This window comes from Lissotriton vulgaris, chromosome 2_1 (assembly GCF_964263255.1).
Source record: "Lissotriton vulgaris chromosome 2_1, aLisVul1.2, whole genome shotgun sequence".
Lineage (NCBI taxonomy): Eukaryota > Metazoa > Chordata > Amphibia > Caudata > Salamandridae > Lissotriton > Lissotriton vulgaris.
The window spans coordinates 783,833,661-783,855,944 of NC_141687.1; the positions used below are offsets into that span (position 1 = coordinate 783,833,661).

Sequence of the window (22,284 nt, forward strand, 5' to 3'; positions counted from 1 at the left end):
AATTCAATATTTTTGTTGTCTATATTCTGTCCATTCTATATTTTTGCTGTCTTTATTCTGTCCATTCTATATTTTTGTTTTCTATATTCTGTCCATTCTATATTTTTGTAGTCTATATTCTGTCCATTCGATATTGTGTCCATTCTATATTATTAATTCGATATTAATGTAAAAGGATATTAAAAACTCAATATTTTGACTGTATACCATAGGAATCCACTGGACTCTCTGCACAGTGTACTTCGTTTTATTACACTATATAAAGCCAACTTCCTACAGCTTGTTGTTGTATCTGAAGTGCTTATGAGATAAAAATAGCTTTGGAGGTCAGTTTGGGGGGTTTTCAAATCTCTCTATAGATAAATGGTTATTAGTAAGAATGTCAGATGTATGTGTCTACATGAATTATTTTGGGTCTGATATTCTAAGTGAAAGGTGAACAAGTGGTTACAGATTTCACACAAAACTTTTTGCGACCTGTCTCTGATTTTGCAATGCATCCTATGTGCAAAGAGGTTACATTGTTAAATCTCCAGTCACAGGTGGGGTCATAGAATGACCTGCCAAATTAATATTGCTTAGGCAGGTGTGCTATTTCTGTCATGCAAAATGGGTTTAATACCTACTTAAAGTCACATTGTGATCACAAACCCTGTGATTTTGCAATGGCTTTGCTCATCTGGCCCTCATTTATAGCCATTTATACAGCACTTAGTAATAAGTGTTTATTGCTACTCAAAAGAACCAATTTTTGCAACTTTAGAATAACAAGAGATTAAATAAAAACTTTAAAGTTATAAACTGTTCATTGCAGTTTGCATGCAGCTCCCTGATGCTGGTTCATAACTTACTGTGCTATCTTATAATGATTGTAACTGGTGACCCGTAAGTAACACAAGGATCTCTCCAACAAAGGTGCTAAGCCAATGAGCTTTCTACATAAAATATGTATCTCCGAACTGCATCTTACAGTCTGTGGTTTGTAGCGGGTGCATTATCTCGCTATGCTTTTTTATGATGTGCCAGACCTGTTACTATGTTACTAGACGACACACTGATCTCTCCCCCAGGTTATCTCACAGTTATTAAACTTTGCTACTTGCTGGGTACACAAAGATCTCTGCAATAGATATATGATATTTTGAAATGCAACCTGATTGTTGGTCCAAAAAGAATTAAGGACCTTATTTACAGTTTGGTGGGCGAAATACTCCATCAAAAACATGGCGGATATCCTGTCCGCCATATTACACATGCATTATCATATATAGCACTGTGAGGGAGTATCCTTCTGCCAAACTAGAAATAAGGCCCTTACTATCTCATTTGTCCTCGTTGCCAATTTCTTTTGGGCAGATACTTTAACAAAATAAATGAAAAAGTTGACTGTAGGTTCCCACTTCTCATGACCCTATCACTCATGCCTTCACCTCCTTTCTGCTGCTTCCTTATGACCCCCAAATATATGAGATCTCTGAGTGCAGTTATTTTTTACCATTTCTAGCTCTGAATATCCGCAAGATGTTGTCATTAATGATTTTTCAACCATTATTTTTCTCTTTTCAGATCCTGTTTTAGACGATTTTGTTATGATGCACTGTGTTTTTATGCCAAATAGTCAACTCTGCCCGGTTTTGATGGCACAATATCCTTTTCAGTTAAACGTGTGAAATTTATGTGACATAATTAGCTCACTTGCACTTTCTATTGTTTCTCAGTTGTTATCCTTTCCCTCGTGCTTCCGATCTGCATTTGTGATTTTGAGAATGTGATGTATATTTATCTTTGACCCTGTTCAGTGCTTTGGTCTTTTTTTGGCTAGGTTTGCACAACAGTAATGGAAAATACATATATACATTAGTCTATGAGCACTAATCAACGTGCCTTCAACAGGAGTGTGTGATATATATGCATAACTAATTACTCTATTAGTATTTTAGGAATTCCAACGTAGGGTTTACCTCTGGCTTGCCCCTTGTTGCCCTGGCCTCAGAGGTGGCAAAATCAGTGCCTGGTACTCAGGGGCAGCTGTTCCTAATGGATGCTGGTTGGATCTCCACTTGCCTGGTTTTTGCCAATTTTTATTAATATTAGGGTAATAAAAAATGGAGTACATTAGCTGGAATATGACCCTATCAGGAAGCTAAGGTAAATAAGAAATGCTGTTAAATGTAAGTTGTATGTGTGCTTGCGGATGAGAGTGCGTTTATGTGTGCGATAGTGTGTAAATTTGTTAGCAAGTTGCGTGAAGTGATTAATTGTGCTTCAACTGTAAATTGTATATTCACACAAACAATCAATCTGTCCGCATTGTTTTAATCACAATGGGAGTAGACAATGAATATACAAGAATTGGTTACATCAAGTACATTAATTACAGGTAGTGCCCCAGACGTCTGGGGCACTACCTGCAATTAATGTACTTGATGTAACCAATTCTTGTATATTCATTGTCTACTCCCATTGTGATTAAAACAATGCGGACAGATTGATTGTTTGTGTGATTATATATTTTCACTGTTCTAAAAGTCCTGTCCTTTCTTACTGGGACCCCTTCCTCTTAATACTTAGTCCACCCAGGTCCCAGTGACTATACTTGGGTAAAACCCCCCAATTGATATATCAACTGTAAATTGGGTAGCAGTATTCATTCCACTAACTGGAGGGTGAATCCTCTAGTTCCTGTCCTGATGAAGACCTGGCTATATACATTTTTATTTTACAGGTCAAAACGTCAACGCCCTCTATATGAATGCTTGGACTGCACTAAGTGATGTATGCTCGCTTGTTGTCAATGAACAAATAAACAAGATCAGAGTTGTCATTTGAAACGTATTTCAATTATGCAGCCAGGCACTGATCTGAAGATTTTTCGCGCTGTTTCGTCACTTTTCTCCATTGTCGCAACTCACAAGCACAGCGTCATTTCACTCTCTTGTTTTATGGGGAGCACCTGTTTTATTTCTGTCATTACATTGTCTAACGACGATCCCTAGAATCGATAAAGTTGTATGATTTCTAGGGATTTATCACTACACAAGGATACAGTGATGGCACCCGCTGAGACACCTGTGAAATGTTTAGAATTAGCCTGACAGACCCATTGCTGTTTGTACATTTAATAGACTCACGCTCTGAGGAATATAGGGTTACCCAGTTATGCCTTACTTGGTGAAACGAATATGACATGACACCCTGTCAGTCAGGCGTGTGTATCATTAGTTGCAACTAAATCATTATGTACTGACAGGGGCGGATTGGCAAGGCGGGCATTCGGGAATGGGCCGAAGGGCCGGTGCCTCAGTGCCCTCTGTGGGCCGTTTTTTTTCTCCCCTGTCCCAGTCCACAGAGAGTGGACTAGGAAGAGGAGAAAAAAAACGGCTCACAGAGGGCAAGGAGACAGAGACTGAGAAAATGAAAGCAGCCTCGCTGTGCGGCCGGACGATTGTCAGCTGTGGCCTCTCCTTTTCCCCTACCCTGCCAAGCAATCAAGCTGAGGCTGGGCTGGGGAGGGGTGATTGTTTGCAATAATCGGCCTCCCTGGGGGCCAGGTGTTTCTCAGGCCTTTGAGCCATTTGCACCTCGGCCCCATGGCGCCCATGCAGCCCGGAAACGGTGTTAGTCTTAACACCTCGCCCACAGCCCTTCACATTCAGGGCATAGTGGGCGAGGAAGAATGGGTCTTGCTGTGGGGGCCTGGTGATGCTTGGAATTTTTTGTTTTTTTAATTTATTTATGCGATTTTATATAGCGCAGACTTTACCCGAAGGTGTCAGAGCGCTTCACATTAGGAACAGCAATAATACATGAGGAGAAAATTATAAGTGGACAAATTACAAAAGCAAACGTTAAGTTACATGAATCAAAAGTGACAATAGTGAGCAACCAAAATACAAGAGGAGCAAACGATACATTACAGGAGGGAAAAGTGATATGTGTGCAGGTTACAAAAGCGTACAAAATACAAGTAGAGGTATAATACTGCAATAAATGGCAGACACTCCAGCACAAGAACAAAAGTTACATAGGCAATGGTGGCACTTGTGTAACTATCTAAAGCAAACAAAAGTGAGAGGTAGCAAACAGTGTGTTACAAGAGAAAAGTGACTTGTGCAAGTTACAAAAGGGTACCATACACAGGTACAAGGGTAATACTACAGTAAATGGTAAATTCTCAAACTGCCAGAACACACTGGGAAGGCACTTCCCATGCACCAGCTTCACCTCAGCCCCCCCCTGGCTACCTGGCTGCCTTGGATGACCCAGAAAGCTGTGTTTTGTGTGCTCCCCTGCCAGGACATTTTCCCAAGGCCTGGAGGGTTGATTAATTTACTAATTGCAGGGGCCTTACCTCTGTTCATGTGCTCCTGAGCTGAAGGTCTGGGGAGGGCTGAGTAGGTTAGTAATAGCAGGGGCTTTGCTGCTTTTCAGGTGCTCCTGTGCTGGAGGGCTGGAATAATTCTGTGACAAAAAGGGGCCTTGCTATTTTTTTTAGTTGCTCAGCATGTAGGCCATTGTCACCTTGGCCCTGTGTCGTGTGCAAGAACAGTATCCTCCCACTTTCATTCCTTGTCTTTGCAAATGGTGTTTCATGAAAGGGCACGCCCCTTGAATGTGGGCCATGCCCCTTAAATATGGGCCACGCCTCTTGAATGTGGGCCACTTTTTTCGTCAGTGCCCGGGCCGAATTGTGATCCCAATCCGACCCTGTGTACTGATGAAGAGCAATGATGTCACTGCTCCTTCCTATTTCAGTGCTTCCGCCTTTTATGTACACTGTTGTAATTATACCAAACAATAAGCGGCTGCCCCATATACCAGAAGTACCTACGTGATCAAAGTTATCCTAAACACTAAAGGTCCTACAGGGTAGTTTGGGAACCAGACTGTCTAGATTAAGAAGCCAGCAGCTGACTATGGGGCGAGTTCAACCAAGTATTCATGACCTGGAGGAGTAGCACTACAGTACTACTCGCTTACATACTATACATCAGTTTGTGTTTCGGCCTGAAACGCCTAACTCCCTATCAATAAAAGTGCAGAAAGGGACAGTAATTTTTATTTTTACAATTTGCATATGAATATTTCCGGATTATGCCCTTTTTAATCTAGATGTTTTGGACCAATTCAAAAGGGTATATCAGAGTACGTAAAAGAGTACTGCAGCAGTACTCGCCTACATACTCTTACATGCTTTTGTGAATTGTTTGAAACATCTAACTCCCTAGTAGTAAAATTGCGAATAGGACACAGTCCTTTATATTCGCACTGATTTTTTGTGTGAATATTCCCTGAGTTTTTCCATTTTAATCCTATTTTACATGTTTTTAGGTCAATTCACAAAGTCATGTCAGGGTATGTAAAAAAGCAGTCCAGGAGTAATACTCCACGAACTCATAAATGTCTTTGGTACTCTGCACGGTACTGATTGTAGCTATCAAATACTTTACATTATACGAAAGTGATAAGGGCCACAACGTAAGAACATTTAATATATGTTTATATTTTTATAAAACGTGCTTAAATTTGACACGGTGTTACGAAATAAACGTAGGAGGGAGTAGAGGTGCGTTGGAATGCTGAATCAGACAAGCCTCTAGGAGCTATTTTACCTACGATATAATTACTTTACTGTGACACTGCTTTTGGTTCGTTGACTGCATTGCAATTTTAAAATACTCATTAGGAGGTTATAGTGATGGCTTGTTTTACAAATCCACCCGCTCCTCAGATCCTGCCTTCCTTAGGCGCGAGCCTAGCGGCACATCATTCGGCGCTCCAACTCTCTAGTACCATTCTGTATCTCTGGCAAGGAGGGCCTGTGAGTGCTTTGCTTACCCTTGGTGACGTTAATAAAGGGACCCTTCATTAGCGCAATTAAAAATTAGTAAATGTTCATTAAAAGTACATACAGATTATTGGTTCCTGTGGTGAGCCACATAATACCTAGATAACATTTTATGATATAATTACAGTGCGTGGAGGTACGCAGGAGGCGGATATGACGGCGGAATGTTCAACTCAGTGTGAAATTTAAACAAAACATGTCGTGCTGTTGACTGTACAGGCGAGTGCGATTGAGAATGCTGGTGATGAAAGTGACGATGCTCACCCCATAGAATATAATTGTTGCTACAGATGTATTCGATGGAAAAAATGTGAGCTCATTTCTTGATGACTTTACAATTCTTCATAGCTCACTTACCGCCAGGCAGTCTGAAAACTATTACATATTTGTATGAGAAAAACATATTTTTAATATCAACGATGCCAGTCAAATTCCAAAATGGAGTGTATTGAAATATTTACCCAATGAAAGATATTTGTTGCAGGCGAAAAGAAAAAGGCCCGATTCATAAAGAAATTTCGAAATCTACTCTCATAAGTGTACTAACTCATGTGGGTGCCGTTTCCTGAATTTTAGAAATTCACAGATTCTTTCAGGGTACAGTTGCAAAGCGAATGTGAGTTCCCACATGCATTTATGTAAAGGGCTTTTTGCAATAGAGGTTATGCGTAGCTTAGCTACAGTTGCGAATGGAAAAAAGGCCTTGGCATTTGTGCAACTTCACTTTCTGCACTGGGAAAATATTTTTCACATGGGTTATGGAGACGATTATGAATACCCATCAACTTTTGTCATAATTCCCAAACTATCCGGGGCATCCTTACCCTGGACACCCACTCCCAACTCATAGTAGGAGATTTACCCATGTAGGATATTATATCATAATGAGGTACAATTATGCATGGGTAAATCTCCCCCTTACATAACAATCTCACGTGCTAACGTACGGCGTTCCTCAGGGCTCGTCCTTAAGCCTTACCTTGTTTAACATCTACACCCAGCCTTTAGCTCGAGTTGTTGATTCTTTTGGGCTTAAGCTGGTCTCATAAGCTGACGCTACTCAACTTGAAATTTCATTCTCGGACACTCAATCACTAGACATGGGCAATGTCCGGAAAGGCATGCTGGCGGAAGCAGAGTGGATGACTAATAACTGCCTACGCCTGAATGCTAACTAGACTGAGATTTTTCTTGTTGGCAAACATAGCCCTATTTGGTACAACCACTGGTGGCCCGCTTCCCTTGGGCCCCTCTCCAACCCAAGTCATCTATAGAAAATCTAGGAATATGGAAGAGCAATGCTCTGGCCTTCAAGTTTTAAGCTGGATCTGTTGCCGGTACATGTTACGGTCTCCTGCGAAGTCTTTAACCGATTCTGGCTGTTTTTTACCCTCATATTCGTCAAATTATAATCCAAGTGGCCATTCTGTCTCGGTTTGACTATTGTAACGTTCTATACTTAGGCACCAATAGTTCTGTTTTGAAAAGACTCCAGCTAGCCCAGAATGCAGCAGCTTGCCTGATTTTTACTCTTTCCAGATGTTGCTCTGCCTCACGCCTTATGCGCAGGTTACGTTGGCTCCAGGTGGAGAAACACATTAATTTCAAGACCCTGTGTCTCACCCATGAATTCTACATTCCTAGGGGCCCACTATTCTGAGCCAGCTTATTTCATTTTACCAGCTCACACGCGCCCTGCGTTCCGCCAACGAGAACTTGGCAATAGTTCCCCAAGTAAGGAGAGTCAGAGCGAGCGGTCGCTCTTTTGTGCTCTGGCCCCCTCCCTCGGGAATGCTCTTCCCCAATCAGAAACACTCATAACCATCTTCTGTTCGGGAAATCCCCCAAGGCTTGGCTTTTCTCAATCTAGCCTCTTCCCCTCTTTTCTGAGGGGGCTGTCAGTGGCAGGTGCATGTTTGTAGGCCTAGCGCTGGGAAGCCACACTGTGGGGGCAGCCATGCGTGCGCTCTACACATCATGTAACATAACATAACATTATTTGTGGGTGCATATACACACCTTTTGTGAATTCCATGCAAAAACAAGCCATTTGTGCATGTAAAAGACAATGTCTTTATGAATTAGCCATATATCTTTGGCACTTGTCCAAAGATGTTTTATTGATATGACATGTTCAGGTTATATTTCATATCCAGCAGTAATTTGAAAAATCTAAAGTAATGGTATGAGGTTATCCCTATGATTATGGTCTGTGGCCACACCTTGTGCCCAAATTCTATTGCGTGTGGTGGGTGGCTGTGTGCTGCAGGTTCTGTGGCATGGGAGCTGGATAAATGACATGGCATGCCATGCCTTAATCCCAGGCCCCCATTGCTCACAGACAAAGGTTCTGTGCACTTTGTTCGTTCTTTGGACAAGTGCCTTTGTATATCGCTGAAATATCTATTATAAATGGAAGTGATTTTTCTTTAATCTGAAGAGAAATTACATTTGTTAATTTATATAAAATATGTTAGAACTGGGATTTCTGGTTGGCTAAGGCTTACGCCAAAGCCAAAGCCAGGCAGAAACCACCATTCTAGTCAGGGCAAGGGAGTCACACGCCAAGATAACCCCTGCTCACCCCCTTGGTACAACAATTATAGATCACAATCAGTAACCACTGGTAACAGGTAGATACCCACAACACAATACTAATAACCATAGGCATAGATCATGCATGGACACATAACCTCTCTAGTATAAACTATACTAGGCAAAGCAAACTTCTAAGCATGAGCACCTTTAGAAGTATAACACAAGCATAAAGGCAAAGCACATTACGCAGCAATCACATTTAGGCCTAAACAGTATAACTACAGTAGGCAATCTCTCACTAGTCTAAATACATTAGACTCTGCCTCCTAAGAATAAATCACATTTAGGGGCATAGCTCACAGTGAAACATAATCTCACTAACATAAACCTCCACAGGAAAAACCATCTCTAGAGGTATCAATACAGGGTGCGTAAAACATACTAAATGCATTACCTTTCCTAGCACCACATCACTCTAGCCCATAAAACACATTAGGCAAATACCAGCATAACATAGTAAAATCACATTGCGCAAAAAATCACATTAGGGCCTTGCGCCCTACCAACATACCAGCCCCCTGGCCAACTGGCCATCTCAAGAAGGGGCTCAAATGCCCTGTATCCAGAATGTCAGCGCGCGCTGCCAATGCAGCGCCAGTCAGGGGTGCGCCACTGGCGCAAACCTAAGCGTTGCAGCTGCCCACTACTTGCTGGGCAGCTGATGACAATCCCAAGGGCCTAAACGCTGCAGCTGGCACTAAGTGCTGCGCAGCTGTGGAAGGCCTGGCACCTCTGTGCCATCTCCATCCCTCACAAGGACTTTCACTCAAATGGCGCCTAAACGCTGCAGCTGCCCACCAATTGCTGGGCAGCTGGTTAACAACAAAACTGCGACAGGGCCCTTTACTGACTATAAAACAAGACTGCGCCAACTGCTGGAGGCAGAAGTGTGGGCAAGCACATGGGCCTTTAAAGGAAATATAGTCCCCTCTGGAGCCATCTAGGCTCAGGAACTAACGCTGTGCCCGTTGGAGCCCTCTGGCTCTGAAAATTAACATGCCCATTGTGGGAGCCTTCTGGGCTTGCAACCAAAACATGGGGCAAGGTGGGAGCGGCCCGCTGCCTTCCGGGGCCGCTCTACCACTAAGGAAAATGCCCCCTGAGCCCCACTGGGCTCTACAACAAATATGCCCCGTTGGAGTCCCCCTTCTGGGGACTCGAAGACAAGAATGCCCCCGGGAGCCTCGTGACTCTGAATACACTAAATGCTCCCCGCGTTGGTGCAGCCCACTGGCATCCGGGGCCGCTCTAAAGCAAATACCGTCCTGGTGCCCCCAAGGCACCACTGCGCCCACCTGGAGCTTCCCCACAGCCCTTTCTCACTCACCGGGCTGTTCTCTTGTGTCGGTGCTACTCCGAGCGGTGGGACACTTGGCTGAGGACTCCTCGGCGGACGGCGATGTGGGACTTCTCTGCCGGGGCTCCCTCCAGGACACGGGAGCGCCGCAACACCTCGGCTCCTCTCTGCTGCACTAGCGGCCCCAATCACTGGCCCTTAGGTTATCTCCGATCTCCCTCGGCATTCAGGAGACCGGAAAGGTGAGTATTGGCTTCTCATTACCACTGGCGGCCCCGGGGCTCTCCAAAGCTATCGGAGCCCCGGGCCGCGGGAGAACTTTACTTCTTCTCTCCCAGGCTCGAGGAGGCGGGGTGGGCTCCCGACCTCCTCTATCGTGGCGCCACTTCCGGCCAAACTCGGGACTTCCGTCCTGCGGCCCCGCCCACAGTCAGGCGGGCCGCGGCGATTTCTACACCGGCAAATGAGGGGTGGGCACCCTCAGTAGGCAAAATAAACGTAGAAGCGAGGTGGGAACTCGCTAAAGGCACCATAAAAGGGGTGACACCCGCAACATAAAACTAAACAGGAATCCGGCCATAAAGCAGCGAGGTGGGCTCTCGCAATGACGGCATCACGGGGGAATCCCTCGCAGGGGATTCCCTTCTCCTCGTCAGGCCTCGCCGTGCTGCCACAATCCACGCATTCCTCCTGGGGCATTTAAAAATAAGGCGCTCACATCGCGCTAGGGGCACTGACAGCCCCACAAGTCCCCAGAGAAGACCCCTGCTGAAAGAAAAGGGTCCAAATAAGTACTGGAGCATTAAGAGGGAGCACAGTAGCTACCAGTAAAGGCAAGTCCTCCAGGAATACAGGGGCTGGGCAGAGCCCAGGGAGGCAAGCCTTCCCCTGGGCCCAAGCAGCAGCACGCCCCTGGTAGTTTCAAGTTTGGCAAACAAGAACATTTTACAAGAGATCACAGCCTCTTTTTATACACAAATTCCTTTGTCTAGCAGGGTGCAGGCAATGTGAGAACCAGCTACAACTGGTTATGGGGAACTCCCTTTCACTGGCCAGGCTAGGGACATCAGACGCCCCACAGGGGGTGGAGCCAGCATTGTGGAGGGAAAACCCAGCCCTATTCAGGTCCCAGGTGTACCCCTCCCTCACATCAGCATGCTAATCTCTCCATTCACCACCGGGGCAGACGCATCCTGACTCCTGGAGCCAGGCTCACCAGCCAGCTCCAGCCAATCACACGCCAGACACAAATTACACAAACATGCCAACCTCTAGAAGTTTAGTTTAAAGCAGGGGAAACCCAATAAACCCTTGTAGGCTTGGGCAAAGTGCAATTCTACACAAAGAGGTGCTACAAGGGATTTGTTTTTAGATCATTTGGTCTAAGTTCTGAGTTGTACCTTAGTTACACTCAACAGTATCCACAGGATAACAATATTGCTTTTAAGTGAGTAAACGAATCAAAGGAAGGTAAAAAGGAAAAGCAGAGCAGGGGGTTTTTATATTTGAAAAAATCTTTACTGAAAACAAATAATGGGAGATAAATATACAAATTAATGATAGCAACAAATCATGAACAAAGAATGAGAACAATTTATCTGTAGTTCATGACTGAAAACATCAGCTCCAAATTACTAAACAAAACATAACCCAAAATGATCAATTAAATGTGGTTACGAATGTGTGTTATCAACTCCACTTATCAACACACAATGCAGCGCCAGTCAGGGGTGCGCCACTGGCGCAAACCTAAGCGTTGCAGCTGCCCACTACTTGCTGGGCAGCTGATGACAATCCCAAGGGCCTAAACGCTGCAGCTGGCACTAAGTGCTGCGCAGCTGTGGAAGGCCTGGCACCTCTGTGCCATCTCCATCCCCCACAAGGACTTTCACTCAAATGGCGCCTAAACGCTGCAGCTGCCCACCAATTGCTGGGCAGCTGGTTAACAACAAAACTGCGACAGGGCCCTTTACTGACTATAAAACAAGACTGCGCCAACTGCTGGAGGCAGAAGTGTGGGCAAGCACATGGGCCTTTAAAGGAAATATAGTCCCCTCTGGAGCCATCTAGGCTCAGGAACTAACGCTGTGCCCGTTGGAGCCCTCTGGCTCTGAAAATTAACATGCCCATTGTGGGAGCCTTCTGGGCTTGCAACCAAAACATGGGGCAAGGTGGGAGCGGCCCGCTGCCTTCCGGGGCCGCTCTACCACTAAGGAAAATGCCCCCTGAGCCCCACTGGGCTCTACAACAAATATGCCCCGTTGGAGTCCCCCTTCTGGGGACTCGAAGACAAGAATGCCCCCGGGAGCCTCGTGACTCTGAATACACTAAATGCTCCCCGCGTTGGTGCAGCCCACTGGCATCCGGGGCCGCTCTAAAGCAAATACCGTCCTGGTGCCCCCCAAGGCACCACTGCGCCCACCTGGAGCTTCCCCACAGCCCTTTCTCACTCACCGGGCTGTTCTCTTGTGTCGGGGCTACTCCGAGCGGTGGGACACTTGGCTGAGGACTCCTCGGCGGACGGCGATGTGGGACTTCTCTGCCGGGGCTCCCTCCAGGACACGGGAGCGCCGCAACACCTCGGCTCCTCTCTGCTGCACTAGCGGCCCCAATCACTGGCCCTTAGGTTATCTCCGATCTCCCTCGGCATTCAGGAGACCGGAAAGGTGAGTATTGGCTTCTCATTACCACTGGCGGCCCCGGGGCTCTCCAAAGCTATCGGAGCCCCGGGCCGCGGGAGAACTTTACTTCTTCTCTCCCAGGCTCGAGGAGGCGGGGTGGGCTCCCGACCTCCTCTATCGTGGCGCCACTTCCGGCCAAACTCGGGACTTCCGTCCTGCGGCCCCGCCCACAGTCAGGCGGGCCGCGGCGATTTCTACACCGGCAAATGAGGGGTGGGCACCCTCAGTAGGCAAAATAAACGTAGAAGCGAGGTGGGAACTCGCTAAAGGCACCATAAAAGGGGTGACACCCGCAACATAAAACTAAACAGGAATCCGGCCATAAAGCAGCGAGGTGGGCTCTCGCAATGACGGCATCACGGGGGAATCCCTCGCAGGGGATTCCCTTCTCCTCGTCAGGCCTCGCCGTGCTGCCACAATCCACGCATTCCTCCTGGGGCATTTAAAAATAAGGCGCTCACATCGCGCTAGGGGCACTGACAGCCCCACAAGTCCCCAGAGAAGACCCCTGCTGAAAGAAAAGGGTCCAAATAAGTACTGGAGCATTAAGAGGGAGCACAGTAGCTACCAGTAAAGGCAAGTCCTCCAGGAATACAGGGGCTGGGCAGAGCCCAGGGAGGCAAGCCTTCCCCTGGGCCCAAGCAGCAGCACGCCCCTGGTAGTTTCAAGTTTGGCAAACAAGAACATTTTACAAGAGATCACAGCCTCTTTTTATACACAAATTCCTTTGTCTAGCAGGGTGCAGGCAATGTGAGAACCAGCTACAACTGGTTATGGGGAACTCCCTTTCACTGGCCAGGCTAGGGACATCAGACGCACCACAGGGGGTGGAGCCAGCATTGTGGAGGGAAAACCCAGCCCTATTCAGGTCCCAGGTGTACCCCTCCCTCACATCAGCATGCTAATCTCTCCATTCACCACCGGGGCAGACGCATCCTGACTCCTGGAGCCAGGCTCACCGGCCAGCTCCAGCCAATCACACGCCAGACACAAATTACACAAACATGCCAACCTCTAGAAGTTTAGTTTAAAGCAGGGGAAACCCAATAAACCCTTGTAGGCTTGGGCAAAGTGCAATTCTACACAAAGAGGTGCTACAAGGGATTTGTTTTTAGATCATTTGGTCTAAGTTCTGAGTTGTACCTTAGTTACACTCAACAGTATCCACAGGATAACAATATTGCTTTTAAGTGAGTAAACGAATCAAAGGAAGGTAAAAAGGAAAAGCAGAGCAGGGGGTTTTTATATTTGAAAAAATCTTTACTGAAAACAAATAATGGGAGATAAATATACAAATTAATGATAGCAACAAATCATGAACAAAGAATGAGAACAATTTATCTGTAGTTCATGACTGAAAACATCAGCTCCAAATTACTAAACAAAACATAACCCAAAATGATCAATTAAATGTGGTTACGAATGTGTGTTATCAACTCCACTAATGAATCAACTCCACTAATGTTGTTTCATAACACACATTCGTAACCACATTTAATTGATCATTTTGGGTTATGTTTTGTTTAGTAATTTGGAGCTGATGTTTTCAGTCATGAACTACAGATAAATTGTTCTCATTCTTTGTTCATGATTTGTTGCTATCATTAATTTGTATATTTATCTCCCATTATTTGTTTTCAGTAAAGATTTTTTCAAATATAAAAACCCCCTGCTCTGCTTTTCCTTTTTACCTTCCTTTGATTCGTTTACTCACTTAAAAGCAATATTGTTATCCTGTGGATACTGTTGAGTGTAACTAAGGTACAACTCAGAACTTAGACCAAATGATCTAAAAACAAATCCCTTGTAGAACCTCTAGAAGTGGCACTTCCACACTAGACACAATCATGCCGCACACATCATTGCACAGCATTCAATCTCACGAGTTCGCACATACCAAACTCGACCCTGCACTCCCCACACATCAGGAATTACCATGGTCACACATATTCCCCATGCATTCATATGGGAGGGCAGGTCACTCTCACCACACACAGAGAGCGCACGCACTTTACACTGGACCACAGTGAAACAGAGCAGCGAGACCTAAAATCACTAACACCAGGTTACAGAAACAGGCTAGGTAAAAGCAAAAGGTTTCGGGGTGAACCTGCCAAAAAGGGCCAGGTCCAACAAAATACATCAATTGATTCAGTGCTAATACTGATGATGATGCCACGGCATCCCGAATTACATCATTAGTAACGTTAATGAAGCTATTATGGTGGATAGGACATTCAGTGCAGGTTCCGGCTGAATGGCAGACCTGGTGCACAGAATGTCCTAGCCGTAGCTGAAAGACAAGTACATTGAACTGTAGGGGAAGGAGCTCTGTGCTGGCATTAAGTGTAGAGCCATAGCCAAAAGCTTACTGTGTACAGGCAAAAGCTTCCCTTATTAGCAGAGGGGTCTCGAGCAGGCTGAAGGCCTAGCCCATTAACCTGACATGTTTGAAGGCACTGTCCAATGGGAACGGCTGAGTTTAAGGCCTAAATTCCCTTTCCCATTGGCCACCTGAGCACAATCAACATGACCAGATTCCGCTGAGACATAAAACAGTTGAGGAAGGTGTGTTGAGCCTGTGGCCTGGCTGAAGGCCATCAATGTTCCTAGAGCCCGTTGGTCACCCCCAGAAGGCTTTTTTGGTTTAGCAAACTGTTGCAGTTAATCTTAGGCCTCATGAAGGAGCTTCTCTGCTCCCAAAGTCTGCTGGCGAAAGCCAAAGATTGAGCCCAGCAAATTTTGGCATTTACGGGAATTGAGAAGCCTCAATGATGCTATCAATGTTGTTGATGGTGATGTCATCTGTGACTGTATTTGTGAAGCATAAACAATGCACTGGGGGAGTTAAGGCTGCATTGCTCACCATAACTGATTAATATGGTTGTTAGGTTTCGCATGAAAACCAGAATGCCCAATAGCATTTGAGAGTTTTAGGGAAAGTGAATACTTTTTTTAATACATATGTGACTTTCTCTTACCATGACTTCCTTTTAAGAAAAATTGTTTTATTTATTAAATACACAAAACCTAAGGGTATTTTTGCATATATGAACTATGGGAAAATCACCAGTTAAATTAATAACTTAACCTCGGCTCCTACCACAGACCTGAAGTGTGTATGGTCATCTTTCAATAAGGCAGTGAGTGTCTTCAGTAAGACAGTGTGGGTGTTCAGTGTGTATTTCAATTGTTCTGTGAGAACATTCATAGCATGAGAGGTTAAACAAATGTGATTTTGTGGTTGTTTATTTACCTAAGTAAGTGTATTTAGTTACCAGTGGCAGCCGGCTTGACTCGCAGGTGGTGAGGCGGGCAGGGGATGAGGGGGTATGGGGATGCGGGGTTGCTCAATGCAATAAATAAATAAATGAATAAAATATACACTTCTTGGCGCAGGGTCCCGCATCTCTGCTCCTGCTCTCCTCGTGGGACTCGAGGAACAGAAAACTAGGAAGAACAGATAGGCTCCCCTGACCAATCACAACGCTACAATGTAGCATTGTGATTTTTTTTGAGCGTCCTGGTTCAACGCTCAACCGGGGAATGGGGGCCTGGGCATGTTCTCCGGGCAGGCTGTAATGCAGCCTGCATGGAGAACAGGGTAAGTGCTCATGACTGGTTTGGGCGGCCCAGGGCCGTCCAAACAGTCATTGCGCACTTAGGTGTGGGCAAACCACTCCTCCCCCTGCCCTTCTCTGAGATGTAATCAGTCGCAATTAATTGTGCCACATATAATTGGCCTGTGAATAATACCCTTGAGACATTGTTGTTTGTTACAGATTATTGCCCTTGTCTCTTTAGGGTTCATGGGCAACCTCCTGTAGTCTGTTACTCTTCTCTGAGTACAGAGCAGCCCCGCCCAACCACCTGCCCGCAAAGGAAAGATAAAATGATAATAACTTAAGGTTATTATCATTTTATATTTCCTTTACTTTGCACTGCTCAAAAAGCATTGCGGTGACCCTCCTCAGCCATAGCGGAGGAGCCACCACTGGTAGTTTTTGGTTTTGTACTGCAGCCACTATGTGTCCAGTCAGTAATGTCTCCCGCTGACAGGGACCACACAGCACATGTCCTCAGGCAGTAATGAACCCCATTGTGGCAGGCAGAAACGAGCACCTTTGACTGCAGGAAGTAACAAGCATTGGAAATGCAATAGGTCTCCCATTAGGAAAGTTTGAGCTATTGGTCTTATAAATGACATTTTTTTTATTTATGTGTTGTTTTTTAAAATAGTGAAATTAATAGCTTTGTCATTTACAATGCCAATAGTTATCACTTTCGCAAATGTGACACCTATAGCATTTGTAATGCAACATGTTTTTTTTTACGTGACTTAGATGTATTGATATTACAAATAACAATGGCTTTTAATTTGTTTAAATAATTATTACTTAAATAATGAATTTAATTTGTAATGGCAATAGCTTAAACTTTTGTAAATAACTTTTGTTAATATTATGTTCAGTGTTTTTTATTGCGACGAAAATCCAAGAACAGAAGTGAAATATTAACTTTTTTAGGTCTCGCGACCTATCGATGTGCGCAAGCGCATCGAGCGGAGCGAGAATTCATGTGGCGAAAACATCCTGAAACCAAAGGGCTTTCAGCCCCGCGGTTTTCATGCAGTTCCCGTGTACATGCACGCGCATCGCATGCAAGCCCAGCCCAGTCCTCCCCTAGCAGCACTCCTCCCACACCAGCAACTCCCCCCTCCCATACCAGCACCTCCCCTCTCTCGCATTCACGCCATCAGGCTTCTCCTCCCCTAGCAGCACTCCTCCCACAATAGCAACTCCCCCCTCCCACACCAGCACCGACCCTCTCTCGCATTCACGCCCACCCAAAAGGCTCTCCCGCCCCCATCAGGCTTCCCTCCCAATCCGCCTGCCTCCCCTCGCGCATTCACGCCCCCCCACCAGGCTTTCCCGCCCCCATCCGGCTTCCCTCGTAATCTGCCTGCCTCCCCTCGCTCGCATTCCCGCCCCAGGCTCTCCCGAAACTTTACTTTTTTCTTCGGTGCCTCCCCTCGTTATTAGAAGCACTTTATCCCCGCTGTGCTTGTGCTGTCTTTCCTCCCTTTCCTGTCAAGAGTAGCATTTCTTTCATGCTTTCCAGTATATGTCAGGAAACACGTCAGCCGTCTATCATTTACTTCTCCCTCAACTTGCCAGGGCAGCCATACAAGAGTCTTCGCTCTATTTTGTCTGACGCAAGCTAACAACCTTTTGTTCGAATGCTTTTTATGTGGCAATGACATACCTTAATTTATTGTTTTTGGATCAGCTCTCGTCTCCTAATCGCCTCCCCCGAGCGTTCCAGAGATATCGATTTGGGGTTCCAGTCCCCTCATGCACAATGCCTTTGTCGGTATTTTAAAAGACATGATTTCGTATGAAAAGCTCCTTTTCCAGTCACTGTAACTGTACAGTCTTTACTGCCATCTAGTGGCAACAGGCTATACTTGTCCATTTTCTGCATTGCTGTGTATACTGCCACCACGGTTTCTAAAAGCATTTAGATTCTGTTCGCGACAGAATTTTAGATTTGTTCTTCATCTTCCCCTTGTAACCGATCTCGTGTCCACATTATTTTCATTTTAACCCCCCACCATGGCAGCAGAAAGTATGTCGCAGCCCTCCCTTCCTAAGTGATCGCTGAGAACCTGCACTAACGTGGAAGCCATGGATACAATAATTCAAATCTTATTTAATCGCCGTATGAGGTGAAAAGTTGCCCCCCTTTGTGCAAACAATACGTTTTGCTTCACAATCTGGGTACCAAAGTACGATTTTTTGACAATTTACCTGACTGTTGCTGAAAAAGGAGGGGGAGCAAGGCAATGTTTCCGGATTGCTTTAAAGAAACTGGAGGAAACATTTGGTGAGAAAACTAATGTAGTCCTAGAACTTCACACATTTTTGGTGATACTCAAGGAAAAAATGAAAGCATAACACGTTATCTTGCTATTCTCAGTGGTCTAGTTAACACATCTGAATTTAGAGATCTCTACGACTCACTTATTCGGGTCCAAATTGTAAAATGTATTAACAATGCTAAACTTCAAGAAGTTGTTGTCCTGCCTCCCCACCCACTGCTTCACACTTCACTTGCTTCCCTCACGTCTTTCACGCCCCTCCTCCCTTATCACTCTTAATTACATCTGTATCCACACATGCTCTGGTTACATGCAACGCAACTCACCCACGCAACAACACTCACACATGCAACGCCACTCACCCATGCAACGCCACTCACTTAAAGCAACACCACTCACTCACGCAACGCAACTCACTCACGCAACGTCACTCACACATGCAACGCAACTCACCCATGCAACAACACTCACACATGCAACGCCACTCACCCACGCAACGCCACTCACTAAAAGCAACACCACTCACCCACGCAACGCCGCTCACACACGCAACGCCGCTCACACACGCAACGCCGCTCACACACGCAACGCCGCTCACACACGCAACGCCACTCACGCACGCAACGCCACTCACACACTCAACGCCACTCACACATACAACGCCACTCACACACGCAACGCCACTCACACACGCAACGCCACTCACACACGCAACGCCACTCACACATGCAACGCCACTCATCCACGCAACGCCACTCACTCAAAGCAACACCACTCACACACGCAACGCCACTCACTCACGCAACGCCACTCACACATGCAACGCAACTCACCCATGCAACAACACTCACACATGCAACGCCACTCACCCACGCAACGCCACTCACTAAAAGCAACACCACTCACCCACGCAACGCCGCTCACACACGCAACGCCGCTCACACACGCAACGCCGCTCACACACGCAACGCCGCTCACACACGCAACGCCACTCACGCACGCAACGCCACTCACACACTCAACGCCACTCACACATACAACGCCACTCACACACGCAACGCCACTCACACACGCAACGCCACTCACACACGCAACGCCACTCACACATGCAACGCCACTCATCCACGCAACGCCACTCACTCAAAGCAACACCACTCACACACGCAACGCCACTCACTCACGCAACGCCACTCACACATGCAACGCAACTCACCCACACAACAACACTCACACATGCAACGCCACTCACCCACGCAACGCCACTCACTAAAAGCAACACCACTCACTCACGCAACGCCACTCACTCACGCAATGCCACTCACACACCCAACGCCACTCACACACCCAACGCCACTCACACACACAACGCCACTCACACACGCAACGCCACTCACACACGCAACGCCACTCACACACGCAACGCCACTCACACACGCACTGTGCAGTGTACAATAGGTCTCGCAGTAGGAAAGTTGGAGCTATTGGTTTTGTAAGTGACAAAGCCCTTTATGTTTTTAACATGAAAACAAAAATAAAAGGCATTGTTATTTGCAATTGTAATAGCTCCAACTTTCCTACTGCGAGACCTATTGGCAACGCCAGTGCTTGTTTGTGATTTGGTAGTGTTCCCGAATGATGTGGTGGTGTCCCCGAGTGATGTGGCGGTGTCCCCGAGTGATGTGGTGGTGTCCCCGAGTGATGGCTTTTGGAGTTGGAGGGTGGAGTTGTAGGGTGGAGTTGGAGGGTGGAGGGTGGAGTTGGAGGTTGGAGCTTGAGTTGGAGGGTGGAGTTTTTAGTTGGAGGGTGGAGTATGCAGACATGGCCACAGTTACAGCGGTTCAAGGACTTGCTGCCAAAGCGTCCACCCTGGGTACTAGGAGAAACTGACTAGGGGAGTAGAAAGGTTCCCTGTTGTCACAGCTGGCCAACACATCACTGCAGAGGAAAAACTCAAGCAACCCCTGGTGGGTGACTAGGAACTGTTGGACCTGGCACCTTGGCGTGAGTTTCCCTTCCACTTTTTGCTGATGTGCCTCCGATGTTTTGCTGGTTTTCCGATACTCAGGGCACTGCGCCACGGCCGACCCGTGCCGCAGTGCAAGTGCTCCCTACTGTAAATTGTACATGCGATTGGTATCCATGATTGGTTCATTGGATTTACTGTTAGTCCCTAGTAAAGTGCACTAGGAATGTGTCATGGCCGGGTTTTCTGATTAGATGGGATCAGCCCCTAGGGGCCCCTCCAACCCAGCCAGAACGTAACCACATCCCTCCTCAGGACCATCTATCCAGGCACCTGGGTACCTACCTGAGGATGGGGAACTCGCAATATACAAGCTCATATTATTAGAAACACCACTAAATCTATAGGGATACTAAGAATACTCACTGATTACTAAGGATATCCATGCCCTACACCACACTCATACCTTATAGTCTCGCGGCCACTCAGACCCAGACTGATCTACCCCAGGGCAGATATGACACACAATCCGGTGTGTCTACACATGGGCCTGCAGAACCCAATGCTCTCTTTTCCAAACGGTTTACAATCCGGCAAACCTAGACGCTGGTAATCCTCCCCAGCGCTCTCACTTACACAAGCCACAATCCTGTGGGTATACGCGCTGGTAATCCACCCCAACGCTCTCACTAACGCCGTATATCAACGACGACCACATTCCTATGAACACCTTCAGTTATATGTTGGGAAGTCTCTCTCTCTCTATTCACTAAGGGCTTGCTACTACAATATTAGGAGTTAGCCAATTAATATAATGTACCTCTTATTCTTGGCATCATAGGTCCACTCGCTCCCTATTTATGTGATCACCACTTACCTGATTGGGGTTACTCATCCATTCATATAAACAACAACCACCTAGGAGATACATTTACCTGGATTGAACAAGAATACAAGGCACATTTCAGTTTACTAAAAACTGGGGGTTTCTTTATTAGAACAATATAAACACCTACACAGATCTGTATTATACAAAGACTATAGATAGAACACACCGCTGCAAGGAAAAGGATTAGCAATACAATAGCCTAGGGAATAAAGACAAGATTAAGATGCAAGTGTAAAGTAAACTAATATGACAGGACTGATATCACCTGATTAGTGTGAAGTCTTGTTCTAGCTGTCATCTGGGTTCCTCTCTCGTCTGTGCCTTGGCTCATCTCAGACTCTCTCTCTCTCTCCTGCACTCTTGGATACACCTCTGCGCTGATCACTTTGCACTGGACTCCTCTCCCCCACGAACTGTCTCCACCTTCCAGCTTCAATCTAATGGTTTCTGCCGCTCTGATGCTCTTCATTCCACTAGCGTGTTCACTCTGTTTTAACTGTCTCTGTGCTAATGTCCAATTAACTCCAGCTGCTCCCACAGGTTAGTCCACGATCTCTCCTCCGTCTCTTCTAAAAGGCATTACTTCAGACTCCAGCTATTCACACCTCCTCCTGATAAGTAACTGCTTCTGACTGCTTCCTTCAGTTCCAGCTCACTGACTGTCTGTTTGTCTTCTCTCTGTTCCAAGCATGTCCTGTCTCTTCTCCTCTTGCAATTCCACTTCTTCAACTCTACCAACACTCTTTGCTCCTTCAATTCAACTCAGCTCTCTCTAGCTTGAACCCTCTCTCTCTCTCCTACTCCAACAGCTCCTCACTCTTCTACCACTCCAGCTTGACTCCTCTCCGATCCGCCAACTCCACTCGACTGCCTGACTCCGCCTCTGCACTTCACTGATATAGAATGCTGTTTCCTCATGGAAAGTTCCAGCCATCAGCCTGCCGCCCATCAGATCCCTGCACCACTCCGCATCAAGGACACACACCCAGCCGGCCGGCCTTTTGTTGTGTCTTCCACACAGAGAATAATACAGCCTACCGATAAGGGCTGGCCCAGACCGGTTCTCTCCAAGTGAAAAACAGCTTTAACTATAAACTTTACCTTTACCCTGAAAGCCTCTCAGCTCC

The 22,284-nt window shown here is 46.2% G+C and overlaps 1 protein-coding gene across 1 annotated transcript in view; it reads left to right on the top strand.

The window, feature by feature from the left end:
• Window positions 1-22,284, top strand: part of RAPGEF4 (Rap guanine nucleotide exchange factor 4) — a 1,206,373-nt gene that overhangs the window by 841,429 nt on the left and 342,660 nt on the right. The window contains exon 17 of the mRNA XM_086956142.1: window positions 1,567-1,645. Within this exon, the coding sequence (XP_086812268.1) occupies window positions 1,567-1,645 (79 nt within the window). The remainder of the gene's footprint in view (window positions 1-1,566; window positions 1,646-22,284) is intronic.